At 39.9% G+C, this 27,864-nt stretch overlaps 2 protein-coding genes and 1 non-coding gene across 4 annotated transcripts in view; 1 reads left to right on the forward strand and 2 right to left on the reverse strand.

Annotated features, from left to right (window-relative positions):
* The first annotated feature begins 2,190 nt into the window (after window positions 1-2,190).
* SCYL2 (SCY1 like pseudokinase 2) overlaps window positions 2,191-27,864 on the forward strand; it is a 55,185-nt gene continuing 29,511 nt past the window's right edge. For both annotated transcript variants that reach the window (XM_043440402.1, XM_043440403.1), the window contains exons 1-3: window positions 2,191-2,437; window positions 13,969-14,173; window positions 20,118-20,275. In XM_043440402.1, the coding sequence (XP_043296337.1) occupies window positions 13,997-14,173; window positions 20,118-20,275 (335 nt within the window). In that variant the 5' untranslated portion in view covers window positions 2,191-2,437; window positions 13,969-13,996. The remainder of the gene's footprint in view (window positions 2,438-13,968; window positions 14,174-20,117; window positions 20,276-27,864) is intronic.
* Window positions 4,060-20,993, reverse strand: LOC122423396 (60S ribosomal protein L26-like). Its single transcript, XM_043440405.1, has 3 exons — window positions 20,990-20,993; window positions 4,879-4,882; window positions 4,060-4,501 (listed from the first exon to the last, which is right to left on the reverse strand). Exon 3 carries the CDS (start codon window positions 4,462-4,464, stop codon window positions 4,060-4,062), a length of 405 nt encoding a protein of 134 aa, XP_043296340.1. The 5' UTR covers window positions 4,465-4,501; window positions 4,879-4,882; window positions 20,990-20,993.
* LOC122424139 lies at window positions 24,667-24,857 on the reverse strand. Its single transcript, XR_006264329.1, has one exon. It is a non-coding gene; the product is annotated as a U2 spliceosomal RNA (small nuclear RNA).

The raw sequence follows: 27,864 nt of genomic DNA on the forward strand, positions 1-27,864 counted from the left end.
TGATTTATCTGTCAGTTGTTCTTGTTGAAAAAGAAAACTTAGTTAGGAATAATGAAAACCTGAAGACAATAAAATGTCCAGCACATGGGGACTAGTTAAATAGATTATAGCATAGCTTTATTACAGAATATTAAAAATCCATTAGGAAGAATGACATTTATAGCATGAAGGATTTCATTAAGTAGTAAAAACAGAGTTGGGTAAACAATTTGTATCCTATCCTAGTTATGCAAAAATAAATTCCCAACCTATACACAAATATACTAAAACAGAAAGAAAGATCTGGAAGGATAAAATTCAAACTAACCTTTGGGAAATAGACATAATGAAATCATGTTCACTTTTCAGCATACATATTTCTGATTTTTATAATGTACATATATAAACTTTTTCAATTAATTGGAGACAATAAAATTTAAAAATTGAGATATAATTTACATTTCACAGAATTCACTCTTTTAAAGTGTACAATTCAATGACTTTTCATTCACAACTCTGTGCAGCTATCTCTTTCATCTAACTCCAGACCATTTCATCACTTCAAAAAGAAGACTCCATACAGTTAGCAGTCACACTTCATTCCCTCCTACCTCAGTGAATTTTTAATAAAATTTTTTTAGTAAGATAAGGGAATAAATTGAAACATCTAGAATGTTGTTTCTAGATTTTTGTTGTTAGAATCCGAGAATTTAAGGTCTTTCTTCCTTTGCCTATGAATAACTGGATGTTCAGTTCAGTTCAGTCGCTCAGTCGTGTCTGACTCTTTGCGACTCCATGGACCGCAGAACGCAGGTCTCCCTGTTCATCACCAACTCCCGGAGTTTACTCAAACTCATGTCCATTGAGTCGGTGATGCCATCCAACCATCTCATCCTCTGTCATCCCCTTCTCCTCCTGCCTTCAATTTTCCCCAGCATCAGGGTCTTTTCAAATGAGTCAGCTCTTTGCATCAGGTGACCAAAGTACTGGAGTTTCAGCTTCAACATCAGTCCTTCCAATGAACACTCAGGACTGATTTCCTTTAGGATGGACTGGTTGGATCTCCTTGCAGGCCAAGCGACTCTCAAGCGTCTTCTCCAACACCACAGTTTAAAAGCATCAATTCTTCTCACTCAGCTTTCTTTATGGCCCAATTTTCACATCCATACACGACTACTGGAAAAACCATAGCTTTGACTAGACGGACCTTTGTTGGCAAAGTAATGTCTCTGCTTTTTAATATGCTGTCTAGGTTGGTCATAACTTCCCTTCCAAGGAGTAAGTTAATAATAGGAAACTGGATGCCAATTTTACATAATGGTGTGATGTTTAGAGCAAAGAAACAGTCACCTTCAAATGCCCTCTGTAGCAGAAGCTATCTATCCTTGAACTATCATAGCGCGAAATATTGTGGACAGTGCGTAGACAGGGGCATAGGGTGGAGGGCAGACTGGAAAAGGGGAAGGTTTGAGGAGTAGGACAGTGATGGGCAAGTAGGGTCGAGGTTAGGGTGGGGTGGGGTAGATAAGCCTAGGAGTCTATAACCCAATAACAGGGTTATTTTCCATGGACCATCTGCCTGGCTAAGCGTCGTTAAACAAGTAGGCCAGGTTAAAGAAACAGTCCTCGAGCTCAAGGACTTGCAGCATTGGCATCATCTTATGAACTTCTTAGAAATACAGACCATCAGACCGTACTCTTGAATCCAAGCTGCATTTTAACAACATCCCCAAATGATGTATTCATATTAAAGTCTGAGAAGCACTGCTTTCCAGGATTCCCCAAGAAGAGTAGCTTCTGAAAAGACCGAGAGGCGGTCCTCAGTCGGGCTGAGAGGACAGGTGGGCGGGGAAAGGGGCGGGTCCAGGGGAAAGGGCGGGCCCCAGGGGCCTGAGCTCAAAGTCCGAACCTTCGGTCTCCTCAGCCGTCCCCCTCTTCAGGGCACACTTGGCTAGGCTCTAAAGGGCTACCTGTCCTCCTTTTCCTGGAGCCTCTGGGCTCACGAAGCTCGATCCGTTCCGCCCAGGGCCGGGAAGCTGGTTCTGGCCGTCAAGGCAAGGATATGGAATCGCGGAGTCAAATGAACTGCCAGAAACTCTTCCACCGGGCTCCTCCTCCGGCCCGTGACCCCGCCCCAACTTGGCTCTCTTGGGGCGGGGCCAAAGAAGTCCTGGTCCCGCCCCTTCCGAACAAGCCGGAAGTGACGTCATGCCCGGACCGACTGGTCTTTCGGTCTTCTTCCCCCTCCTTTACTCTTCCTCCCCAATCCCGCCCCTTCCCTCCCCTTTCCCCTCCTCGAGTTCCAGCATTTGAGGCCGCGAGAGTGTAGGAGGCTATGGAGTAAGCGGGCGTCAACGGCCAGACGCCGAGGCTGAGCAGGAGCAGCCGAGAGGCGTTTGGGGGGCGGCGGGGGGGAAAGAGACCCAGCGCCGCCCCTCCTGAGGGAGAAGGGGAAGAGGTGAGTGACCGCCCATGGGCACTGAACGACCTCCTTCACCGGTCGTGCACCCGCCTGGGCTCCCCAGGCAGAGAAAAGGAATGGGGAAGGACCCGCGCGCGGGGTAGGCCTCCCAAGGTCCTCGGGGCTGGCGACTGTTGCCTGGTGACGGGCCTGCTGGCTGCAGGCGGGGCCGGCTGGGCGGTAGGCGCCCTGGAGCGAAGCCGGGCTGGGGGAGCGGCAAGCTGCGGGGAGCGGATCAGGGAGGCCCGAGTCTCCCGAAGAGGCCTGGAAGCGACTGGAGACCCGGGGCTGGAGCCATCTGCTGGAGGGAGAGCCCCCTGCTCGGGCTCAGGAGCTCGGGTTTCCGCGGTGGAGATCTTTGGTTCCCTTTTGGGAAATAGGACACTCCTCCGGGACTGGGTGAGAAGAGCTCCCCTCAGTGCTGAGGTGCGCCTCTGATAACCTGGGTTACCGTCTGAGGCCCTCCAGCCCAGCGTCCTTTTCTGACTGGAGCTTTAGTTTTGGAATGGAAGGTTATTGTTTGTGAGGTGGGTGGGGCAGGTGTTTTGTGAAATACCCTCTCTGAGGCTCCTGAGCTCCTGTTTTTCTTTGTGGGAGAGAAAGGATGGAAGAAGGTTGAGACCCATGAAGCTTGCAAAAACTTGGGATCCGACAGAGTGCATACCTGTGGTCAGTAATTAAGGGAACCAGTGTTGTCAAGTCAGCTCCCGTAACAGTCTTCCTGAGGCTCCAGTCTCAAGCGACTTAAAAGCACCAAGTCAGTAGTGACACAGTTTTAAGTTGCAGACTAGTATTTTCATAGATCAAAGTCTGGAGTCAAAAAATTTACAAATTGGATTCTGTGAGTAAGAAGTTACCTAAATCGCATTCGCAAGCCTCTTGATTCTGGAATATTAATACGGTTTAAGGTTAATGCACCAAACCAGCTTGCCACAATAAAACGCCCTTCACGTTCTGGTAACAGATTGAAAGTCAGGTGGTTGAAGTTTCCTTTTGGACTTTACAGGTTATTTTTTTTTGTTTGTTTGGTTTCTTTTCTTTTTTTCCCATTTAAATACTATTTTTTTTTTTAAGTTTTAAAATAATCTATCAGCTGAGTGTATAAGTAGAATTCTTGAGACACTATTAAACTGTAGTCATAAAAGACAATTTTTAGCGAGTGTTTAAAGGAAAGAACCCAAAGGAAAGTAAGGACCTTCATTCTGTTCAGATCATTTTACACACATGCAGAGACCTATTGCCTTCTCTCTGATATCCAGAAACACCCAGTAAAATAAAACACCCAATAAAATACAAGCACAATGTACACTGAAATGTTTCTATAAAAACCAATCCCATAATTAGGAATAACTACTCATACTCACATACTCACATGTTTGAAAGTCATGACTTTTTTTTTTTGAAAGTCATGACTTATCTCCCAAGGAAAATAGGTCCTCTTACTCAAGTGACTAGTTTCCATCATTCATCCTTTCTATAGGAGTTCAAGTTTGACAACTTCCTGTCTCATATCAGTCTTTCCTGGAGTCTTTTTTTTTCCCCCTTCATTTTAACAGTTTTTAATGAAAGCTGTAGACAAGATGACTTTATTCCTGCATCTTCTCAATTGTTTCTTCCTTTTATTTGCCCTTTTCCTTTCCTGCTTGGCGAGATTTGGCTTTACGTTGGAGGATCTTTTTGCGGCCTTTGTCCAGTTTTAGTCTGGTGGTAACCACCTTGCTGGGGTGAATGCCCACATGGACAGCTGTGCCATTAGCCTTCTCGCGATGCACTCGTTCAGTGTAGATGCCGTATTTCTTCCTGTAAACCTGGACCACTTTGCCAGTTTGCTGCCCTCTGTAGTGCCGTCGTACAACCTGAACTTCATCATCCTTTCGGATGGGCATGGATCGAACGTTGTACTTCTGTCTTAGCTCTTTAGAAAGAGGATAAGACATAACTTTCCTGCGAATGTGGGAAGGCGCGTTGAAATGCCTTTTTCGATTCTTGCTTCGGTCAGAAGTCACAAAGGGATTGAACTTCATTTTGGCCGCTGGCGCTTCAGCGATGGCCACAGAAGGGCTGGAGTCTTATTTGAATATCTCTTGAGTCTGCCTGCTCCTGGTCTTCACACTAGTATTCTAGTTCCAGCCACCATCATTTCTCATTTGAATTACTTACAGTCTCCTAATTAGGGTCTTCCCAGGTGGTCCTACAGATAAGGCAATGGCACCCCACCCCAGTACTCTTGCCTGGAAAATCCCATGGATGGAGGAGCCTGGTAGGCTGCAGTCCATGGGGTTGCTAGGATCGGACACGACCGAACAACTTCACTTTCACTTTTCACTTTGATGCATTGGAGAAGTAAATGGCAACCCACTCCAGTATTTTTGCCTGGAGAATCCCAGGGACGGGAGAGCCTGGTGGGCTGCTGTCTGTGGGGTCGCACAGAGCTGGACATGACTGAAGCGACTTAGCAGCAGCAGCAGGTGGCCCTAGCGGTAAAGAACCTGCCTGCCACTGCAGGATACATAAGAGACGCAGGTTTGATCCCTGGATCGGGGAGATCCCTGGAGTAGGAAATGGCAACCCACTCCAGTATTCTTGCCCAGAGAATCCCGTGGACAGAGGAGCCTGGCGGGCTACAGTCCATAGCGTCACAAAGGGCAGGCAGGGCTAAAGCGACTTAGCACACATGGAGGACACAATTAGGGTCTACCTGCATTTACTGTTGGCTCCTATAGTTTTGCACACCAGACTGAGTGATTTTTCAAAATGCAGATCTGATCACATAATATTCATGTCTGAAACCCTTCACTTTTTTTTAAGAGAAACTAAAATTCTTTAACAGGCTGTTTGGGCAGCTCTTAATTGCCTTTGCAGCCTCATCTCCACATTGCTTTCTGGCCTCCTTTTCTTCTCCTAGTCACTTTGTTCTTTCTGTTCTGCTTCAGGTGTATGGCATTTGATTATGATGCTTCCTTTGCCTGGAAATGCTCTTCCTTTCCTTTTCATCCAGTTAATGCCTGCTCTTCATTCAGCTTACATCAGGGAAGACTTTCCTGATTAGGATACATTCCCCTGATTATATGTTCTCATGACGCCATTGCAGAATTGCAATACTGATTAATACTTATTAAATTAATGAGATTTCCCTCATGTCTTAATACTGTGCTTAATAAGTGCTTGCTTGATAAGTGCTTAATAAATGTTTGTTAAATGTATGAATTCATTAACTGCTTATGAAAAGTTCCAGGAATTTCGTGTGCATCATTGTCTTTAATCCTCACAACAGTTACTTGAGGCATGGGTGACAATTTCCCTTTTTTAAAGACTGGAAATAGAGTTAGGGAGGCTAGTTGGTAGTTATAGTGCTTTTATGAAACCTGGCATTTGAACCCAGGTTTTGCTGCCACTGAAGACTGTACTTAATCACGTAATTCTCATACTGTGCGTCATAATCACCTGGGGAGCTGCTCAAAATATAAATACCTTGACTGCATATTTAAGTAGTGATTGTTCAGTCGCTATATTATATCCAACTTTTTGCAACCCCGTGGACTGCAGCATGCCAGGCTTCCTTGTCCTTCACCATCTCCTGGAGTTTGCTGAAATTCATGTCCGTTGAGTCGGTGATGCTATCTAACCGTCTAATCCTCTGCTGCCCTCTTTTCCTTTTGCCTTCGGTCTTTCCCAGCATCAGGGTCTTTTCCAATGAGTCGGCTCTTCCCATCAGGTGGCCAGAGTATTGGAGCTTCAGCATCAGTCCTTCCAATGAATATTCAGGCCTGATTTCCTTTAGGATTGACTGGTTTGATTTCTTTGCAGTGCAGGGGACTTTCAAGAGTCTTCTCCAGCACCACAGTTTAGACGTTCACCAGAATTTGAAGATCATTGCTTTGAAGTTTGAAAACCATTTTTTTCAACAACACTTCTGTGCTGTATGAGTTTCGGTTTTCACACATTTCAGTTTAACTGCACTGTATTTCAGATTTTAGGTCTTCTTAAGGAATAGTCACAGACCTGAGGAAATAAGCTTAGTTATCATTTTGTCTAATTTCCTAGTCAGTTATTCTTTTTCTTCTGGCTAGAGTTGCTGAATTAAAAGTAGAGAAGTCAGTTTGCTGACAGAGGTCCTTATGGTCAAAGCTATGGTTTTTCCAGTATTCATATACGGATGTGAGAGTTGGACCATAAATAAAGCTGAGTGCTGAAGAATTGATGCTTTTGAACTGCAGTGCTGGAGAAGACTCTTGAGAGTCCCTTGAACAACAAGGAGATCAAACCAGCCAATCCTAAAGGAAACCAGCCCTGAATAGTCATTGGAAGGACTGATGCTGAAGCTGAAGCTCCAGTACTTTGGCCACCTAATGCGAAGAGTCGACTCACTGGAAAAGACCCTGATGCTGGGAAAGATTGAGGGCAGGAGGAGAAGGGGCTAACAGAGGATGAGATGGTTGGATGGCATTGACTCAGTGGACATGAGTTTGAGCGAACCCTGGGAGATGGTGAAGGACAGGGAGGCCTGGCGTGCTGCAGTCCATGGGGTCCCAGAGAGTCGGACACGACTGAGGACTGAGCGACAGAGTTGCTGAGCAGTGAGACACTGCCAGCCCCGGTGCTGTTGCTCTGTTTCCTGTTTTTTAATTATAATGATTTCCAAGTGTCTGCTGACTTCCTAGAGTAAAAACTGTACTTAGTTCACGGGCTGAAAGTGCCTTCTAAAGAGTTGGATGTAATTTTTCCTCAAATTTTACTTATTGTTCAAATTAGTTATTTGATATGTTAGCATATGTTGCCTTGTAACCTCACATTCTGCTTTTAAAATCTTACTGTATACACACTTAATGACGAAAACAATGTTTTACTTCTTGTTTCTCCTACTGTACCTAGTCTGGTGTTTCTTACCTCTTCTGTATGCAGTAATTTATTGAGTGATGTGTGCTTCACTGTACATTGCTAAGTCTTCTTAGTTTTTTGTTTCTTAAATCAGGGATGTCTCTTGAAATAATTGGTTCTAGCTCAACTTATAATAATTATATACTGTTTGTAGTTATAAAGAGAATGATTGTGTTCAGCTGATACAATCTTTGTTTCCCAAGTAAAACTAAACATGGTTTCTGTATAGGCCAAAGAATGTTTTTAACCATTTTTTTAAACACTATCTTTTTAAAAACTTTAGTAATCTGTAAGCACCCCCTACCAAAAAAAAAAGTATTTCATAAATTATGTGGTTGGTTTACTTCTCTACCTCTTGCCACTTTGATGGTAAGCTCTTTCATGGCTTATTTTTATTTTCTTTCTTTCTTCCCCAGTTTCTTATGTGGTGTCAGATACATAGTGGGTGCTCAATAAATATTAAATAATTCACCAGATGAATTTTCATGTCTGGTTCTACCTTGGGTAGACCAGTGTTGACTCTGCTTGGCTAATGGATAGGCAACTCAAATTTGAATACTAACTCTGAAAATATCCTTTGTTTTGATATTCAACTATTTATAGTTTTCAAATCACATCATATATAGTCTTCCTCCCCTTCATGTCTTGGCATAGTCCTTTCTGGAAACTCCTTCACTTTTCTCCTACTTGAAAAACACTTCTCTTCTTTTTTTCTTTTAAATTTTTTTATTGGAATATAGTTGATTTACAAACACTTCATTCTTGAGCTCATCTCCATGTTCCCAATGCATGTTACATTCATACTCTAGTTAACTGGTGTAATTCTTTGCAGGTCAGAGTGTGCTACTCAACTGAGTCCCTAAATAGCAGAAATGTTTCCATTTACATCTGTATTCCCAACATGACAAGTGCATGGCATGTAATACATAGCTTAGGCAGAGTTAGAGGAGAGGATATGTAGGTTTTAAATAGGATTTTAATGTCTCTTCCACCTTCCCATCAAAATCAGTAGCAGATGTTCATAGAAAACAACTTGGCATGGCAATAAATGTTTTCATAGTTCCAATAGCAACACTTTCCAACTGATTTCAGAAATGCAGTATTAAATAGAAAAAGGAAAGTGAATTTTTATTTCTATTTACAGACAGTTCAAATCTTTAACAGAAGAAAGTAAGTTACAGCTAAATAAATATAATTTAATTAATTGAGAAAATAGGACACAGACTAACGCCACCTTAGTCCAGTGGCCTTCTGGATATTTTTGCTTGTGTATTCTCTAAATAATTTTGTAAGACATTGTACTTTTTGTGCTCTAAGTTGATAGCATCAGAATTTTTTTTGTCAAGGGTTTAGATAGTTACAGAGTGTGTAATTTCTAGATTGTTTCATTTTTATTAGAACCTTGGAGTTTTTGCTTATTAATTGAAATAAGCTTGTTCTGTACACTCCTGTGGGCTTCTCTGGTGGCTCAGCGGTTAGAGCGTCTGCCTGCAGTGCTGTTCGATCCCTGGGTGGGGAAGATCCCCCGGAGAAGGAAGTGGCAACCCACTCCAGTGTTCTTGCCTGGAGAATCCCATGGACGGAGGAGCCTGGGAGGCTGCAGTCCACGGGGTCGCAAAGAGTCGGACACGACTGAGCTACTTCACTCACTCACCATACACTCCTGTAATAACTATCTTGTTTCTTAATTGTGATTCTGTGACAGATAAGGCATAGGATTTTGCCATTAAGAACTAAAGCACAAGCCCCTTCAGAATTTCCTACCAAACTTCTTTTTGCTTTACTCTTAAGAGATTTTCAGGATTACTGTATTCTCAAATTGCAGTTTCCCTTTTGGTATGCCTACTAAGGTTTTGTATACCCAGAGAAATGCCCTATAATAAGACTAGGATGGTTGAGAAAAATGTTTTACTTTGGTCAAGTGGGAGAAAATTGTGAAAAAGAGTTGGCTAAGGAAAATTTGCAAGACACACACTTGTTCTCAGGCAAATCAATTTTAGGAAAGAATACACATGGCTTCCCTAGTGGCTCTGCCTGCCAGCGCAGGAGGCGGGGTTTCAGTCACTGATTTGAAAAGATCCCCTGCAGAAGGAGATGGCAGCCCACTCCAGCCTTCTTGTCTGGGAAGTCCCATGGACAGAGCAGCTTGATGGGGTCCATGGAGCTGCAAAAGAGTGGAACACAACTTAGCATCTAAACAACAATACATGGCAGCTGAAGGTTTGATGAGTGATAGGCCTTTAGACCTCTTTCTTTGCGGTAGACCCTTAAACAATCTAATGAAACCTATGGACCTGTTCTCAGAGGAACATTTTCGCAGCTTGTCAGTTTCTTTCTACAAAAGCCTCTGGGATTCTGATTGGATTTCATCGAGTCTATAGATTGATGGGGGAAATTGACAATATCTTAACAATATTGTACAAACGATATTGTCTGTACAACTTTTTCCATTTAAGTCATCTTCAATTTTTCACAGAAAATTTTATTTTCATTGTGCAAGTCTTTGTATCTTTTTTAAAAAGCCTTTGTATCTTATTAAATTTATTCATAAGTATTTTGTGTCCTTGAAATGCTATTTTTTCAATTTGCTGTATTTATTTGCATCACTGTTTGTCTTTTAAATTTTTTACTTTGCATGTCAACTTTTTTTTTAGTTCCTTAATTTTTTAAATTGAAGTATGTTTGATTTACAGTGTTCAGTTTCAAGCATACACCAAAGTGATTCAGTTATGCATACATACATACATATATGTATTTTCTTTTCCAGGTCATTTTCCATTATAAGTTACTACAAGATACTTTCTCATAGGCCTCGGCTCCCAGGAAATCACTGCTTTTACCCTTGGTTTCAGTGCTTGTGAGATTTTTGTGTGCATCCCGTAAGAGTGAAGTCTGTGGAACTCCCGTGGCTAAGCCCAGCTGGCCTTCAAAGCCAAATGCTCTGGGGGTTCCTCCTCCCAGAGTGCTAGAGCTCTGGGCTAGGGAGCCTGATGTGGGGCTCAGAACTCACTCCTGTGAGAGAACCACTATAATAAAATTTTTCTCTAGTTTGTGGGAAAATATCTCGTATCCTGGGGGAGTAGGAGATTTGATTATATCGTGAGTCCACTCTTCTTACCCGTCTTGTGGTTCTGTCTTTATGTCCTTAGTTGTAGAGGATCTTTTTTGGTAGATTTCAGTCCTTTTCAGTGGATTGTTTTGATTTTGTTGTGCTCAAGAGAGGAGATGAGCTTAGATTCCTTCTATTCCACCATCTTGGCCATTCCTCCCTTCAAAATGGTAATTTTGAAATTTCCATGATCAGTTGTCTGTTTCTAAAATATAAAAGTAGTCTTTTCAAAAAAGTATTTTCATATTCTGCCTTCATGCTAACTTACATATTAATTCCAGTAGTTGTTTTTGTGGATTACTTCTGACTTTCTTGTGTATGATCATGTTATTGAGAATAAAGAATTTTACTTCTTCTCTTCCTTCCTGTAGATATTTAAAGATACTATTTATCAGGTTGAGGAAGCTCCTTTCTGTTCTTAGTTTGCTGAGAGTTTTATACTGAATGAGTATTGACTTTTGTCAAAAAAATTTTTCTGCCTTAACCTAGTTATTGTTGTTCAGTAACTCAGTTGTGTCCGAATGTTTGCAACCCTGTGGACTGCAGCTTGCCAGGCTTCTGTACCTTCACTATCTCACCGAGTTTGTTCAAACTCATGTCCATTGAGTCGATGATGCCGTCCAACTATCTCATTCTCTGTTGCCCCCTTCTCCTCCTGCCCTCAATCTTTCCTAGCATCAGGGTCTTTTCCAGAGAGTCTGCTCTTCGCAAATAGTGGCCAAATTACTGGAGCTTCAGCTTTAACATCAGTCCTTCCAATGAATATTAAGGGTTGATTTCCTTTAGGATTAGCTGGTTTGATCTCCTTGCTGTCCAAGGGACTCTTAAGAGTCTTCTCCAGCACCACAGTTGGAAAGCATCAATTCTTCAGCACTCAGCCTTCTTTATGGTCCACCTCTCACATCCACACACGACTACTGGAAAACCATAATTTTGACTATATGGAGCTTTGTCGACATAGTGATGTCTCTGCTTTTTAATATGCTGTCTAGGTTTGTTGTAACTTTTCTTCCAAGGATGGAGTGTCTTTTAATTTCTTGACTGCAGTCACCCCATACTCAGCAGTCAACCCCTCTAAGCCTGGAGTTCTGTTTGTGGTAAGAGTTGTAGTTATGAAATGTATTTCTTTTACTGGGTTGGCCAGAAAGGTCATTTGGGTTTTTCCTGTTACATCTTACAGGAAATATAGGGTTATGCTGACTTTCTCTTCAGTTATGGTAGTTGCACCTTCCAAAGAATTTTTTCACTTTATCCAAGTTGTTGAATTAATTGGCTGGCGTAAGATTATCCATAATATAATACCTGATTGATTCAGAATCTATAGACTCTGTAAGGGATCAGCATCTGCAGGATTTCCTTTATTTACAATACTGGTCATTTGTGTTTTTAAAAGTTTTCTTAATGTAATTAGAGATTTATCTTAAAAAAGTGTGTGGCTTCATTGCTTTTCTTTTTCATTTCTCATTAAATTAAATTCAGTCTGTCCCATTGAAGTCTATTGTTTATTTTCTTCTTTCTACTTTTTAAATTTATTTTCAGTTTAATTCTCTCCTTTTTTCTAACTTCCTAAGTTGGAAGCTTATACCATTGATTTTGGAATTTTTTCCCCTAATATAAACATTTAAAGCTATGAATTTCCTATAAGGCATGCTTTGCCTACGTACCACAGATTTCTCAATTTCATTTCATTTCATTCATTCATTTCCAGATATTTTAAAATTTTTTCTGTGATTTATTTTTTAACCCTTGAGTATTTAGAAGTGTTGTTTAATTTCCAGGTATTTGCATTTTTCTAGATATTTATCTGTCACTGACTTCTAGCTTAATTTCATTGTCCTTGTTGAACATATTTTATATTATTCCAGTAGTTTCACTCATTTGAGACTTGCTTTATGGTCCAGCATATAGTCTATCTTAGTGAATATACCATGTACATCTGAAAACAAAATGCATCCTGCTTTTGTTGAGTGGAGGGTTTTAGGTTAGGTTACTTGCTTTGTTGTTGTTAAGTCGCTAAGTCGTGTCCTGCTCTTTTGTGACCCCATGGACTATAGCCCACCAGGCTCCTCTGTCCATGGGAAGAACTGTCCAGGCAAGAATACTGTAATGGGTTGCCATTTCCTTTCTCCAAGGGGTCTTCCCGACCCAGGGACTGAACCCACATCTCCAGTGTTCAGGACTTCTATGTCCTTACTGATTTTCTGTCTTTTTGGTCTTTCTGTCCATCAGCCACTAAGAACGGATCTGTGAAGTCTCCAGCTACACTTGAAGATTTGTCTATTTCCTCCTTCAGTTCTATTAGTTTTTGCTGCATTTATTTTGAAGCTCTCTTAGTTCAGTATGTACACATTTAGGATTGTTACATCTTCTTGAGAATTGACAACTTTGTCACTGTAAAGTGTCCCTCTTTGTCTTGAAGCCTGTTCTGTCTGTCATTAATACAGCCACTCCAGCTTGGTATATTTTCACATTTTTAAACTTAGTTGCAGCATATGGGATCCAGTTCCCTGAGCAGTGGAAGACCAAAGTCTTAACCAGCGAACTATCAGGGAAGTCCCCCTTTTTAACTTTTAAATCATCCTGTAAAGTGGGTTTATTGTAAACAATGTATAATTGAGTCTTGCTTTTTAAATCTAGTTTTATAGTCTCAGTCATTTAACAGGGCTTTAAATCATTTACATCTAATGTAATTATATGGTCGGATTTAACTCTACCATCTTGTTACTTATTTTCTATTTTTCACATTTGTTCTTTGTTTTTTTCTTTTCCTATTTTTTAAAAAATTAACTCAGTTTACTGAAGGGTTCCATTTTATTTCCACTATTGGCTGTTTAGGTTTGTCTCTTTATTATTTTAGGTAGTGCTCTAGGGTCTATAAGATGTCTTTAATGTGCCACAGTCTAACTTCAAATGATATTATACTACCTCACATATAAGAATATTTCAAAAATATACTTTCACTTCTCCTGTCTTATCCTTGGTTTGTCTTATCATATTTTTACTTTTACATATAAGTGTGGTACATTTTTGCTATTTTTGCTTTAAATGATTAGCTATCTTTTAAAGATAACGTAAGATAAGTTTTTTATACACTTGAATAATTTTTACTTTTAGAGTCCTCTGTTCCTTTTGTAGCTTCAGATTTCCATCTGGTATAGTTTAGTATAACAGTAGAGCCTTTCAGGTTTTGTATAGTTATTTTTACTGAGAAGAAAGATTCAGACCCTCTGCACCACTTCCAGTCTTCAAGGGTCTTGTAATATGTGCCATTGTTGTATAGTTGAGCAGCATTCACGTTAGTGTCACGTGTGACTGTGTCTTTCCTCTTACTAGTCTGTGACAGTAAAGATTGAAGCACAGTTTGGCTCCTAGACTCAAGTATATCGGGTTCTCTGAAGGCAAAACTGGCATGTAACTTTGTCTCTATAGGATTGTTTTGCTTGTTGTCTGGAGTATATTAAACTTTCAAAGTAAGTAATGAATAAGTGCTTGAAGTAGTAAGAACCGATGATCACTGCTCTCCTGTACTTTGTGTTTCTAGGTAACTATAACTACCCAGAACTGCAGCCATGGAGTCCATGCTAAATAAGTTGAAGAGTACCGTTACAAAAGTAACAGCTGACGTCACTAGCGCTGTGATGGGAAATCCTGTCACTAGAGAATTTGATGTTGGTCGACACATCGCCAGTGGTGGCAATGGGCTAGCTTGGAAGATTTTTAATGGCACAAAAAAGTCAACAAAGCAGGTAAGTTTTAATTTAGAGTTCACCTGGAAAAAAAACACACATGCTAATAATGACCATACTGTGCATGTATGCATTTTTATTTTAAGAAATGCTGAAAGTAATCGGTTCTTTAGTTGTCATTTCATTCATCTAAGGAAGTCATAGAAAAACCAATGCTTTTAAACATGCCCTTGAATGTCCTAGTTACAAATACATTATTTGATGTATCAGCTCATCTTGTGATTTAATTTTGTTTACTTAATAACATAAACATATCAGTTGAGCAAATGAGTGTATTAGATATTTAGCAAAATGTTTTAGAATGAAAATTCCCATGTTCCTTTTATCTTTATCAATAAGTTATGACATACGACTCAGGTAAACTTTTCTAATGTTAAGTGCATTCTTTTTTTGAGCATTCTTACTTCCTTCTTTTCTTCTACAGCCTTCTAGAAAATAGACTTCTGTAATATTTTTTCATGTTTATTAACCTGGTAATTTTTACCATCAAAGGGCAATACATTTGTGGGATATAATCAGTAGTATGTTTTGGGGTTTTGATTTAAAAGTTATTTTGAGACTATTCTTTTAGTGAAGAGTAGTTTGAGTTGTATTTTTATTAATTTAAGAAACCAACAGATAGTGCTGAGAAATGTGGAGGATTGTTAAAATTTACTAATCACTTTATTTTGGAATTGTTGAAGAATTGGAAAATCTCCAGGTTTAAAACCTCTGTGGAAATATATTCTTTAAAAAGAAAAATTAGTTTCCAAAAGTCTATATGTGAAACATATAGACTTTAAGACATGTGGGGTTTATTACACATATTTTCCAATGAGTGTCAAAATTCTATAATTGTCTGTATGCATTATGACTTTTCCAAAATCAGATTATTCCCAAATAAGTATATTAAAGACTGACTTGGCTTTGGTTATCCTTTTATGAAGGAGGAGTCTTGGTCCTGTGATAGATTGCTGGTATGTGGTTTGTAACGTTCAGTTCAGTTGCTCAGCCATGTTCGACTCTTTGCGACCCCATGAATCGCAGCACGCCAGGCCTCCCTGTCTATTACCAACTCCTGGGGTTTACTCAAACTCATGCCCATCGAGTTGGTGATGCCATCCAACTATCTCATCCTCTGTCGTCCCCTTCTCCTCCTGCCCCCAATCCCTCCCAGCATCAGGGTCTTTTCCAATGAGTCAACTCTTTGCATGAGGTGGCCAAAGTACTGGAGTTTCAGCTTCAACATCAGTCCTTCCAATGAACACCCAGGACTAATCTTCTTTAGGATGGACTGGTTGGATCTCCTTGCAGTCCAAGGGACTCTCAAGAGTCTTCTCCAACACCACAGTTCAAAAGCATCAATTTTTCGGTGCTCAGCTTTCTTCACAGTCCAACTCTCACATCCATACATGACCACTGGAAAAACCATAGCTTTGACCAGACAGACCTTTGTAGGCAAAGTAATGTCTCTGCTTTTTAATATGCTATCTAGGTTGGTCACAACTTTCCTTCCAAGGAGTAAGCGTCTTTTAATTCCATGGCTACAGTCACCATCCGCAGTGATCCTGGAGCCCAAAAAAATAAAGTCTGACACTGTTTCCACTGTTTCCCCATCTATTTCCCATGAGGTGATGGGACCAGATGCCATGATCTTAGTTTCTGAATGTTAAGCTTTAAGCCAACTTTTTCACTTTCCCCTTTCACTTTCATCAAGAGGCTTTTCAGTTCCTCTTTACTCTCTGCCATAAGGGTGGTGTCATCTGCATATCTGAGGATATTGATATTTCTCCCGGCAATCTTGATTCCAGCTTGTGCTTCTTCCAGCCCAGCATTTCTCATGATGTACTCTGCATAGAAGTTAAATAAGCAGAGTGACAATATACAGCCTTGACATACTCCTTTTCCTATTTGGAACCAGTCTGTTGTTCCATGTCCAGTTCTAACTGTTGCTTCCTGACCTGCATACAGGTTTCTCAAGAGGCAGGTCAGGTGGTCTGGTATGCCCATCTCTTTCAGAATTTTCCACAGTTTATTGTGATCCACACAGTCGAAGGCTTTGGCGTAGTCAATAAAGCAGAAATAGATGTTTTTCTGGAACTCTCTTGCTTTTTCGATGATCCAGCGGATATTGGCAATTTGATCTCTGGTTCCTCTGCCTTTTCTAAAACCAGCTTGAACATCTGGAAGTTCTCAGTTCACGTATTGCTAAAGCCTGGCTTGGAGAATTTTGAGCATTGCTTTACTAGCGTGTGAGATGAGTGCATGTAGTTTGTACCTGACCTTAAATCTTGTTTTTATTGCCATTTGGTTGGAAGTCCTTAAGTCCAAAGTTGATCTGTACCTTAGATATTGATTGGTCATTTTTGAACATTGTTTTCACTTTCACCAGCAGCTCATCCCAAAAATAATTGTTCCTTGAGTATTGACTACTTAGAAAGCTATGAATGAGATCATGAAGTTATGTAAATGACCAACCTCTAATGCCATTACAAATTGCTTTTATAATCAGTTATATAAAGGAAAAGTGAAAGAATACCACATTTACTAAATTTTGCATTGTTTATTAAGAATGCAATAACATAATAGTGTCTTTGTCCTTAATCAAAAGAGTTCAGGGTGTTTGTGTTTATATCATTAGTTCATGTACTGAAACCCTCTGTTAATATTGAAGCTTCTGTTGTTGCCATAGAACGTGAGAACCAGGCACAAATAATAGATGATTGCTTAGATATTTATTGCACGTTAATATAGCATTTCTCAGCAGCTGACTTTCAGAACTGAGTTCTCTTATGAAACAATACTGTACTCCTTTTTTTTTTATTTGACAAAATTATTGCTTTGAGGAAAAAGGTAGTTTTAGAATATATCATTGCTGTCTATGGATATGATTTTGAATTTTCTTTCTTTGCCTCTTTCAAACCTCAGAGGTCAGAACTCTGAGTATCCTGTATGGAATGCTGACTGATTCCTTAAGGAAGAGCTGAATGTCTAACCAGCTTGGCACAGAAGCCTCGTTTGAATTTCTCCCTTAATTGAAAATTGTTAATTCTTTTTTCAGTAGCCTCATATTTATTAAAAGAGAATCAGAGAAAATAGATAATCTAGAGCTGTACTTAATGCAATATTGGTAGCCATGTGATACGTATGGCTTTTTCAATTAATTAAAATTAAGATTAAATTTAGTTTTTCTGTTGTTGCACTGATCACATTTCAAATGCTGCATAGCCACATGTGGCTAGTATTACCATATTGGACAATGCAGGTATAGAATTTTCTATCATCACAGAAAGCTCTGTTGAGCAGTGCTGATTTTAGAGAAACTGGGGGAAAAATAATGGAAAAGGATACTCTTCTTTGTCCTTTTCTTTCCCCTTAAAGTGACATTGAGGCTGAAGGAATTGTGCCTACCCTCTCAGCTTTTTTTTTTACTTAGCATATAGTGTACTTGATTGTAGTTGTGTTTTATAGCAGAATGAAAGTGAAGTGAGTGTGTTAATCACTCAGTCGTGTCCAACTCTTTGTGACCCCATGGACTGTAGTCCGTAAGGCTCTTCTGTCCATGGGATTCTCCAGGCAAGATTACTGGAGTGGGTAGCCATTCCCTTCTCCAGGGGATCTTCCTGACCCAGGGATTGAACCTGGGTCTCCCACATTGCAGACAGATTCTTTACTGTCTGAGCCCCCAGGGCAGCCCTTATAGCACAACATATGATCTTAAATTTGACTTTGAGGTAAACATTGGGTAAGATACTTTGGGCTAGGAGATTCTTATACCTGGTTTTAATAGTTAAAAATAGGAAAGTGTTTTCTCTTGTTACATGGCAGTGAAATAAATACTGTGATATTCAAACTGTTGCATTTAAAGTTTGCATCTTGTTCTTTCCTCCATTTCACATTTTACTGTTTTTTACATGATTTTCAAAACGTATCATAATTCCACACTGTATTAAAAAAAAAAACCCACAAAAAACACAGCAGTATTTCCAAGTAAAAAGAATCCTTATATTAGTATTTTCAGGGTTTGTATACATAGCCCTTTGAGGGTTATCTATGTATTTTTTCCTAGGGTTGGTTATTTCAAGTTCACATTAGTAGATGATTAATTAAAATTTTCAGATTATGTGCAGCTTTAAAATTTTTAGCTTAAATGTTTGAACCCCTCTGAGAAGATTAAAAAACTGATGAAAAAAGAACATATTTATGAAACCTGGAATACAGCAAGATAAGAAGACTTGGTAAATACAAAGTTACTTGTGCCCAGTTACTTTTGCTTTCGTTGTACCTGATTGGACATCTGTATTATTCTGTCTTTATGCTTCCAAAAACCAATTTCTGCTGCTCTTTATTATTTTTGAAAGACATTCATTGAAGAAGTACCTCATAGTGAATAATTTAGGAAAGTGAAATTAAGATTTCCTGAGAATCTTCATGGCAAGTGTATATTTTGTAGTAAAATAAAGTTCTTAGGCTAGTTTTGTATATAAAATGAGCCATTGAGAATTAAAAAGATTATTATTTAGATAAACTTAACCAAATACAACATGTAAACATGTGGAAATGGATAGATCTTCAATTATAGTTTATTAGCACTTGAAGCTACTATTTAGTCATAAGTACTATTTAGTTTCCTTTTTGAGTGTTTATTTAGAAGAAGCTCTTATTTCCTAACCATTAGTCTTTCTGGAATCTCTTTCTAGAGATGCTATAAAATAGCTCTTGTAATGTCTAGTAGATAATTGCTGGGCTTAGAGTTTATTCTGCTATATTTCTCTTATAGCTTTGAAACTGATGCAGTCTTTTTACAGAGTAGCATATTTAAGATTAAAATGGTTATATAAACATAGATAGGATAGGAATTTTATACAGGTGATACGTGTTACTGGAGGGGGTTGTATAGTGAAGTAGTAGAAGCAAGACACAAACTAGAGATTAGGTGATAATCTATTCTGTTGAAAAGTTTTGAGGTACAGGCTAAGTTTTCTTTTAGAAAATCAATATGAGGCCTAAAGTTTAGTTAAATAGTCACTACTTTGTTGACATTGGTTAATTTTAATTAACTGTTTGGACCAAAGGAAATATTTTAAGATAGATGATAACCTATTCTGGTCTATGTAGAAATCTTTCATCTTTGACCTAAGACAATGAATGGATGCCTCAGAGAGTGTGTTGTTTCTTTTTCTTTATGAACTGTAGTGTTCTTCCTTCAGAGAGGTGAATCAGTAGGAGCTCAGAAGTCACATCTTTTTTTAAAGACTAAAAACATCTTGAAAAAATAAACATTTAAATTAGATGCATTTTAAAATGTGTTAGAATGCTTACTAAAATAAGATTGTATGCATGAATAGTGAGATAGGAGCTTGAACTTGTAGGTCATTTGTTTTTAGTTAAAATAATATTAATAATGTTCTTAGCTCCTGTTTGTTCTGTGTCTCAAAGTGATTGAAAGAGCTAATACTGTATGTGTGTGTGTGTATGCCAGGCTAACTTATAAAGGCACTATATATGTGAGTGCTATTTAAAGCTCTCACTCAAATAGTTTCCTGGAAGCATATATCACGTTTTGTTGTTGTTTAGTCACTAAGTTGTGTCTGACTCTTTTGAGACCCCATGGACTGTTGCCTGCCAACCTCCTCTATCCATGGGATTTCCCAGGCAAGAATACTGGAGTGGGTTGTCATTTCCTTCTCCAGGGGGTCTTCCCAACCTAGGTATTAAACCCGTGTCTCTTGTGTCTCTTGCATTGGCAGGTGAATTCTACCACCGCACCAACTGGGAAGCCTAAATCTTTTGTCTTTAAAAATATTTAAATTTAGTAATCGTGAAGAAACCAACTTTTTGATATCAGAAAAGTATTACAATGGTGCTAAAATTTGCATAGCATTACGTGTTTGTAGATAATCCATAGCTCAAATTTTATTACTTTTACATATTCTTGATTAAAATTACACATTTCTTTTATTAGGAAGTGGCTGTTTTTGTCTTTGATAAAAAGCTGATTGACAAATATCAAAAATTTGAAAAGGATCAAATCATCGATTCTCTAAAACGCGGAGTCCAACAGTTAACTCGACTACGACACCCTCGACTTCTTACTGTCCAGCATCCTTTAGAAGAATCCAGGTAAATTTTTATGAAAATTTACATTAGAGACTTCCTAAAAAAATAGTTTTAAAAAAAACCTTTATATTTACATTCTATCTATGCAACATACTTTCAGTGAAAAATTTTTATAAACTTTGAGGGTTGAGTTCTTATGGATTAATTACTTCTTTAAAATTTACTTGCATGTGCTATGTATATATCTTTTTGAAGTATTAATAAGAGTTTTCCCTACACTTGCCATGAGTCTGTATTTGCTTACTCTATGCTCAAGACTACATTACTCCAAATGGAAGCTACAAGAGAAGTCCCTGCCTGAAAGAAATGGTTCTTGTTAATTTACTAGAATTCATTGTGCCCTTTTCATTGATTCAGTGTTCAGAGGTTGTTTTTATGTGTGTTCCAGGTAGTACTGTTCTGGGTGTTTTAACTTTTTACTAGGTCCTGTATGTCAGTCCATAGCCCTCAGTTACTCCACCATCTCTGACCCTGCAACTCCCCTTATACTGATTTAAATATTGCAGAACTTGGGCTTTATTGGCATTCATGAAGAGAGATAATTCTGAGATTACTTTAAGGCATTTTCATGGCTTGGTGTAAAAATTACAGTAGCATTGATGGAAATAGGAACACGTTATGGAAGAAAAAAGTAACTTCCAGTTTTTAATGACTTAATAATATGGAAATGACACTGGAATTATCCAAAAGAAATGTGCCATAGAACAGTAAGCAGACAGAAGTTCAGAGTTGGTGATGTCTGTGGAGGTGAATAACATAGTGGTAGTGAAAGTTGCTCAGTCATGTCCGACTCTTTGTGACCCCATGGACTATACAGTCCATGAATTCTCCAGTCCAGAATACTAGAATGGGTAACTGTTTCCTTCTCCAGGGGATCTTCCCAACCCAGGGATCAAACCCAGCTCTCCTACGTTGCAGGTGGATTCTTTACCAGCTGAGCCACCAGGGAAGCCCTAGTGACATAGAGGCAGTAATTAAAACCATGAAAAAATGAATTTCAGGAGCATGAGTCAAAAGAACAGAGTAGTGATGACAGAACTTGAAAAGGGGAAAGAAGGGCCAGGTAAAGAAACTGGAGGAGAAATGTTATACATGTTGTTTGGCAGGAGAAAAATTGGCAGTGTGTTACGGGAGCCAAATAAGGGAAGAAAGGACTCCTTAACACTAGAGACCACCTAATAAAAAGGAAAGACAGGCTGAGAAGGACCATTCCATTTGGCTAGGGAGAAGTTATTAGTGATACTCCATAATTTCAGTAGGATGGCAGTTTGGAAGCTAGAAAGGAACCCAGCAGGGAGGACATCATTATGTGAATCAAGTCCCATAGAAGTGTCAGGCGAGTGTATGCTTCTCGGTTCTGTCTCGTCCCAACAAAGATTTGGACCAACAGACATTAAAGCCCTCCTCGAGTCACAGCTCTAGATGTCAGGCGAGTGTATGCTTCTCGGTTCTGGCTCGTCACAACAAAGATTTGGGTCGACAAACATTAAAGCCCTCAGCAGGTAACAGCTCTCCAGTCTTGGACAGACCCTGTTACAGCTCTTAGACAAATCAGTGTTACAGCTCCATTTTATTTAGAAAATAGCAGGAGAATCCAACCTCGAGGCGTGAGGGCATGCCGGCCCAAAGAGACGAAAAGGAGAAAGTGAGGGAGCACGCCAGCACGCATTGGGGGGCAGGGAAGAGAGAGAGAGGGTGGGGAGAGAGGGTGGGGGGCGGGGTGGGGGGCAGAGAGCTGCGGTGGGGAGTTGTGGGGGCGGGGGCCCTTTGGCTCCTCCTTCTATATGTTTTTTCCTCCCCTGGGCCTGCCTGCCCTATGTAAATTGGGCTTAGCCAGGAGTGCTATTTGTTCTACCGGAAGTCTTCACTCCAGTCCTCACACCTTCCTTTGTTCTATTTTCGCCGGCTTTTCCCTTCCTTGTCTTTTAGCCACCGCCATTTTGGACTCCTTTTCCCTGTTCTAACTACCTGACAGAAGGAACTAAAAGGAAATTTCAGGAGGATAGTTATGAATCATTAATATACTGAGGTAAAGTGTAGGGAAATGAGATCATTCATGTTAAATGAACTTTACTTTTTTTCAGGTAGAACGTGGATCATAGATGAGTAGTGGGTAAAAGAATGAGGAGTTAATATAAGAGGGCTATGAAGGGATATTCTTGAATGCTGAAAAATAAGAGCAAGGTTAAGTATATGTCTTTAGACGATGAGTTTATGAAGTCTTGGATTTTATATTTTTGCTTCAGCTTCTGACAGAAGCAAGAGAGTAAAAGAAACTTGTGATGGTAACTACAGGATTAATAAGTGTTTGCTCAGTAAAGGGTAGTAAGGATGATTGTTGAGGCAGTAGGGAGAAAGAAGGGGCTAAAGTGTAGTCAGGACTGAATACTTCAGAATTGTTGAATAAAGTTACTGGGAAGCTAGATTAGGTGGTGGTAGTAAAAAGTAGGAGATGAATGGTTAGTAAATACCTGTGGTTGGGGAAGGTGATCCTTGAGATGGGCTATGGTGCTTCTGGTGTGTAACTGTTTGTAATGATAATGGAAGTAAATATTTATGAAAGATGATAAGGGCTTCAAACTTAAAGAATAATAATATTGATATGACCAAGGATGATTCTGAGGACAAGACAGCAAAGGAAAAAAATTAGAGTTGCTAAAATAAATGAGTCCTGGGAATCACTGAAAATTGTAGACAAGCCCTAGGAGTATTTGAGCAGTTTTCCTCAAGTACAGTTCAGTGAATGAAAACCTGGTGTCCACTGTGTTAATAAGCTTAGCGAGGCAGTGAAGAGTAAGATCAGGATCATTATCTTTCATGATAACTGAGCTGGCAGGACAGTGTAACGTCCTTCAACCTAAGCAGCTCTGTCTTTATCTCTTATACATAAACTTCTGCATATGCTTTCATTTGAAAAATAGATTTAAGGTGAAAAAAAAAGTTACTCAGTACTACTGACAGGTAGAATAGCAGAAGGCATGTTTGCCATTTAGCAGTCACTGTCTAGGTGCAGAGGCTTGGGATAGCTTTGTTACTACACTGCCTTATAGTTCTTCATTACCATAGCCTAAGCCCTGAGGCATGAAATGTTAGGACTTGAAGTCTCAGACACTTGGTAATTACAGTAGCAATTGTAAGCATTTATTGAGCTTATATTTTAGTAAGCATGTTATGTATTCCACATGCATTTGCTCATTTGATCTTCACAGTAACCCTTCCTGGTGGTCTTGCATCACCATTTTACAAATGGACAAAGTGAGACTCAAAGTGTCTAAGTGAGACCAACAAGGCATAAGGATGCTGGGACTTGAAGTTGGGTGTTTGTCTTCAGAGCTTGAGTTCTTGATCATTAGTCTACAAGGCTTATTGAATGTTAATATCTAACATTTTCTGAATTTCTAAACATTCTTATAATCAAAAAACAATAGAGAATCCCCTGGCTGTCCAGTGGTTAGACTCTGAGCTTCTAATGCTGGTGGCCCAAGTTCAATAGCTGGTCTGGGAACTAAGATGCAGTAAGCCACGCAGTATGCCCAAAGCAATACACAAAAAAATCAAGAATGCTAATTTTAAAAATTGGAAACTTGTGTGACACCTTTAAAAATGATAGGTAAAAGCAAAGCTGCTGTGAGATTGAGGTTGTCATGAGGCCAGTCACTCTATCAGCATCAGGACCTGACTGCCTGGCCCTGAAATCTTCCACACGGACCTCCTCCTAGTGAGCTACCTGAGCTCCAGGTGTGTCCATGGGCCGTGCTCTGAATAGAACATCGTATCTCCTGGCCCCTCGGCAACCTGGGGGAGCCTTGTTGACCCTCTGCACATGGGCTTCATGGTAGCTGCCAGCCAGTTCAGCTCAGTTTAGTCGCTCAGTCGTGTTCAAGTCTTTGCCTGTCTTTGCTTTGTCTTGGCTTTGTCCTGTGCACTGCAGCACGCCAGGCCTCCCTGTCCATCACCAACTCCCGGAGTCTACTCAGACTTGTGTCCATTGAGTTGGTGATGCCATCCAACCATTTAATCCTCATCATCCCCTTCTCCTCCCACTTTCAATCTTTTCCAGCATCAATTCTGGCTCATTCAAATGAGCCAGTTCTTCCCACCAGGTGGCCGAAGTATGGAGTTTCAGCTTCAGCATCAGTCTTTACAATGAATATTCAGTACTGATTTCCTTTAGGATGGACTGATTGGATCTCCTTGCAGTCCAAGGGACTCTCAAGAGCCTTCTCCAACACCACAGGTCAAAAGCATCAATTTTTCAGCACTCAGCTTTCTTTATGGTACAACTCTCACATCCATACATGACTACTGGAAAAACCATAGCTCTGACTAGATGGACCTCTACTGGCAAAGTGATGTCTCTGCTTTTTATTTATTTATTTATTTTTTTCCCCCCGAGGGGGTGCACCGTTCCTGGAAGTACTGCAATACCAGGTCGATGCGTGGAGTGGACGGAGCAAGCTCCTATTCCAACTCCCAGCTCCAAAAATCCATTTAATATATTGTCCTCGGATAGAGGACGTATGAGATATTAAACTGATAAGAACAGATACTACACTTGATCTTAGCCAAAAGTCCGAGAATCGATTTGTCTCTGCTTTTTATTTATTTTATTTATTTATTTATTTATTTTTTTGTCTCTGCTTTTTAATATGCTGTCTACGTTCGTCATAACTTTTCTTCCAAGGAGTAAGCGTCTTTTAATTTCATGGCTGCAGTCACCATCCACAGTGATTTTGGAGCCCCCCAAAATAAAATCTGTCACTGTTTCCATTGTTTCCCCATCTATTTGCCATGAAGTGATGGGCTTCAGGTGCCATGATCTTAGTTTTCTGAATGTTGAGCTTTAAGCCAACTTTTTCACTCTCCTCTTTCACTTTCATTAAGAGGCTCTTGAGTTCTTCTTTGCTTTCTGCCGTAAGGGTGGCGTCATATGCATATCTGAGGTTATTGATATTCCTCCCGGCAATCTTGATTCTAGCTTGTGCTTCCTCCAGCGTTTCTCATGATGTACTTGGCATAAAAGTTAAGTAAGCAGCATTAAAATATACAGCCTTGACGTACTCCTTTTCCTGTTTGGAACCAGTCTGTTGTTCCGTGTCCAGTTCTAACTGTTGCTTCCTGAGGTGCATATAGATTTCTCAGGAGGCAGGTCAGGTGGTCTGGTATTCGTATCTCTTTCAGAATTTTCCACAATTTAATGTGATCCACACAGTCAAAGGTTTTGGTGTAGTTGATAAAGCACACCTAGATGTTTTTCGGGAACTCTCTTGCTGTTTTTGATGATCCATTGGATGTTGGCAATTTGATCTCTTGTTCCTCTGCCTTTTCTAAAACCAGCTTGAACAGCAGGAAGTTCACGATTCACATACTGCTGAAGCCTGGCTTGGAGAATTTTGAGCATTACTTTACTAGTGTGTGAGATGAGTGCAGTTGTGCGGTAGTTTGAGCATTCTTTGGCATTGCCTTTCTTTGGGATTGGAATGAAAACTGACCTTTTCCAGTCCCGTGGCAACTACTGAGGTTTCCAAATTTGCTGGCATATTGAGTGCAGCACTTTCATAGCATCATCTTTTAGGATTTGAAATAGCTCAGCTGGAATTCCATCACCTCCACTACCTTTGTTCATAGTGATGCTTCCTAAGGCCCACTTGACTTCCCATTCCAGGATGTCTGCCTCTAGGTGAGTGATCACACCATCGTGATTATCTGGGTCGTGAAGATCTTTTTTGTATAGTTCTTCAGTGTATTCTTTCCACCTCTTTTTACTATTATCTGCTTCTGTTAGGTCCATACCATTTCTGTCCTTTATCGAACCCATCTTTACATGAAATGTTCCCTTGGTATCTCTAATTTTCTTGAAGAGATCTCTAGTCTTTCCCATTCTATCGTTTTCCTCTATTTCTTTGCATTGATCATTGAGGAAGGCTTTCTTATACCTCTCCTTGCTGTTCTTTGGAACTCTGCATTCAGATGGGTATATCTTTCCTGTTCTCCTTTGCCTTTAACTTCTCTTCTTTTCACAGCTGTTTGTAAGACCTCCTCAGACAGCCATTTTGCATTTTTGCATTTCTTTTTCTTGGGGATGGTCTTGATCCCTGCCTTTTGTACAGTGTCATGAACCTCTGTCCATAGTTCATCAAGTATTCTGTCTATCAGATCTAATCCCTTGACTCTCACTTCCACAGTATAATTGTAAGGGATTTGATTTAGATCATACCTGAATGGTCTAGTGGTTTTCCCCACTTTCTTCAATTTAAGTCTGAATTTGGCACTAAGGAGTTCATGATTTGAGCCATAGTCAGCTCCCTGTCTTGTTTTTGCTGACTGTGTAGAGCTTCTCCATCTTTGGCTGCAAAGAATATAATCAGTCTGATTTCAGTGTTGACCATGTGGTGATGTCTATGTGTAGAGTCTTCTCTTGTGTTGTTGGAAGAGGGTGTTTGCTATGACCAGTGCGTTCTCTTGGCAAAACTTTATTAGCCTTTGCCCTGCTTCATTCCATACTCTAAGGCCAAATTTGCTTGTTGCTCCATGTATTTCTTGACTTCCTACTTTTGCATTCCAGTCCCCTATAATGAAAAGAACATCTCTTTTGAGTGTTAGCTCTAGAAGATCTTGTAGGTCTTCATAGAACCATTCAATTTTTCAGCTTCTTCAGCATTATTGGTCGGGGCAGTACTGGTTGGTCCACTGGAGAAGGGAATCCAACTTACTGGTTGGATTACTGTGATACTGATTTGTTTGCCTTGGAAGCGAACAGATATCATTTTGTCATTTTTGAGATTGCATCCAAGTATTGCATTTTGGACTCCTGTTGACTATGATGGGCTACTCCATTTTTTTCTAAGGAATTCTTGCCCACAGTATTAGGTATAATGGTCATCTGAGTTAAATTCACCCATTCCAGTCCATTTTAGTTCTCTGATTCCTAAAGTGTCGATATTCACTCTTGCCATCTCCTGTTTGACCACTTCCAATTTGCCTTGATTCATGGACCTAACATTCCAGGTTCCTGTGCAATACTGTTCTTTACAGCATCAGACTTTACTTCCATCACCAGTCACATCCACAGCTGGGTGTTTTCACTTTGGCTCTGTCTCTTCATTCTTTCTGGAATTATTTCTCCACTGTTCTCCAGTATCATATTGGGCACCTACCAACTTGGGGAGTTTATCTTTCAGTGTCCTATCTTTTTGCCTTTTCATACTGTTCATGGGGTTCTCAAGGCAAGAATACTGAAGTGGTTTGCCATTCCCTTTTCCAGTGGACCATATTTTGTCAGAAATCTGCACCATGACCCGTCTGTCTTGGGTGGCCCTACGAGGCATGGATCATAGTTTCATTGAGTTAGACGAGGCTGTGGTCCATGTGATCAGATTGGTTATTTTTCTGTGTTTTTGCTTTTCAGTCTGTCTGCCAGCTGATAGAGAAGGATAAGAGGCTTATGGAAGCTTCCTGATGGGATAGACTGACTGAGGGGGAAACTGGGTCTTGTTCTGATGGGTGGGGCCATGCTCAGTAAATCTTTAATCTGATTTTCTGCTGTGGGTGCGGCTATGTTCCTTCTCTGTTATTTTTCTGGGGCCAAACTA

The sequence above is a fragment of the Cervus canadensis genome, chromosome 21 (assembly GCF_019320065.1).
Source record: "Cervus canadensis isolate Bull #8, Minnesota chromosome 21, ASM1932006v1, whole genome shotgun sequence".
Classification (NCBI taxonomy): domain Eukaryota; kingdom Metazoa; phylum Chordata; class Mammalia; order Artiodactyla; family Cervidae; genus Cervus; species Cervus canadensis.

Bases quoted from the DNA above. Each gene is read 5' to 3' on its own strand.
- LOC122423396 (XM_043440405.1), bottom strand. From the start codon at position 4,464: ATGAAGTTCAATCCCTTTGTGACTTCTGACCGAAGCAAGAATCGAAAA.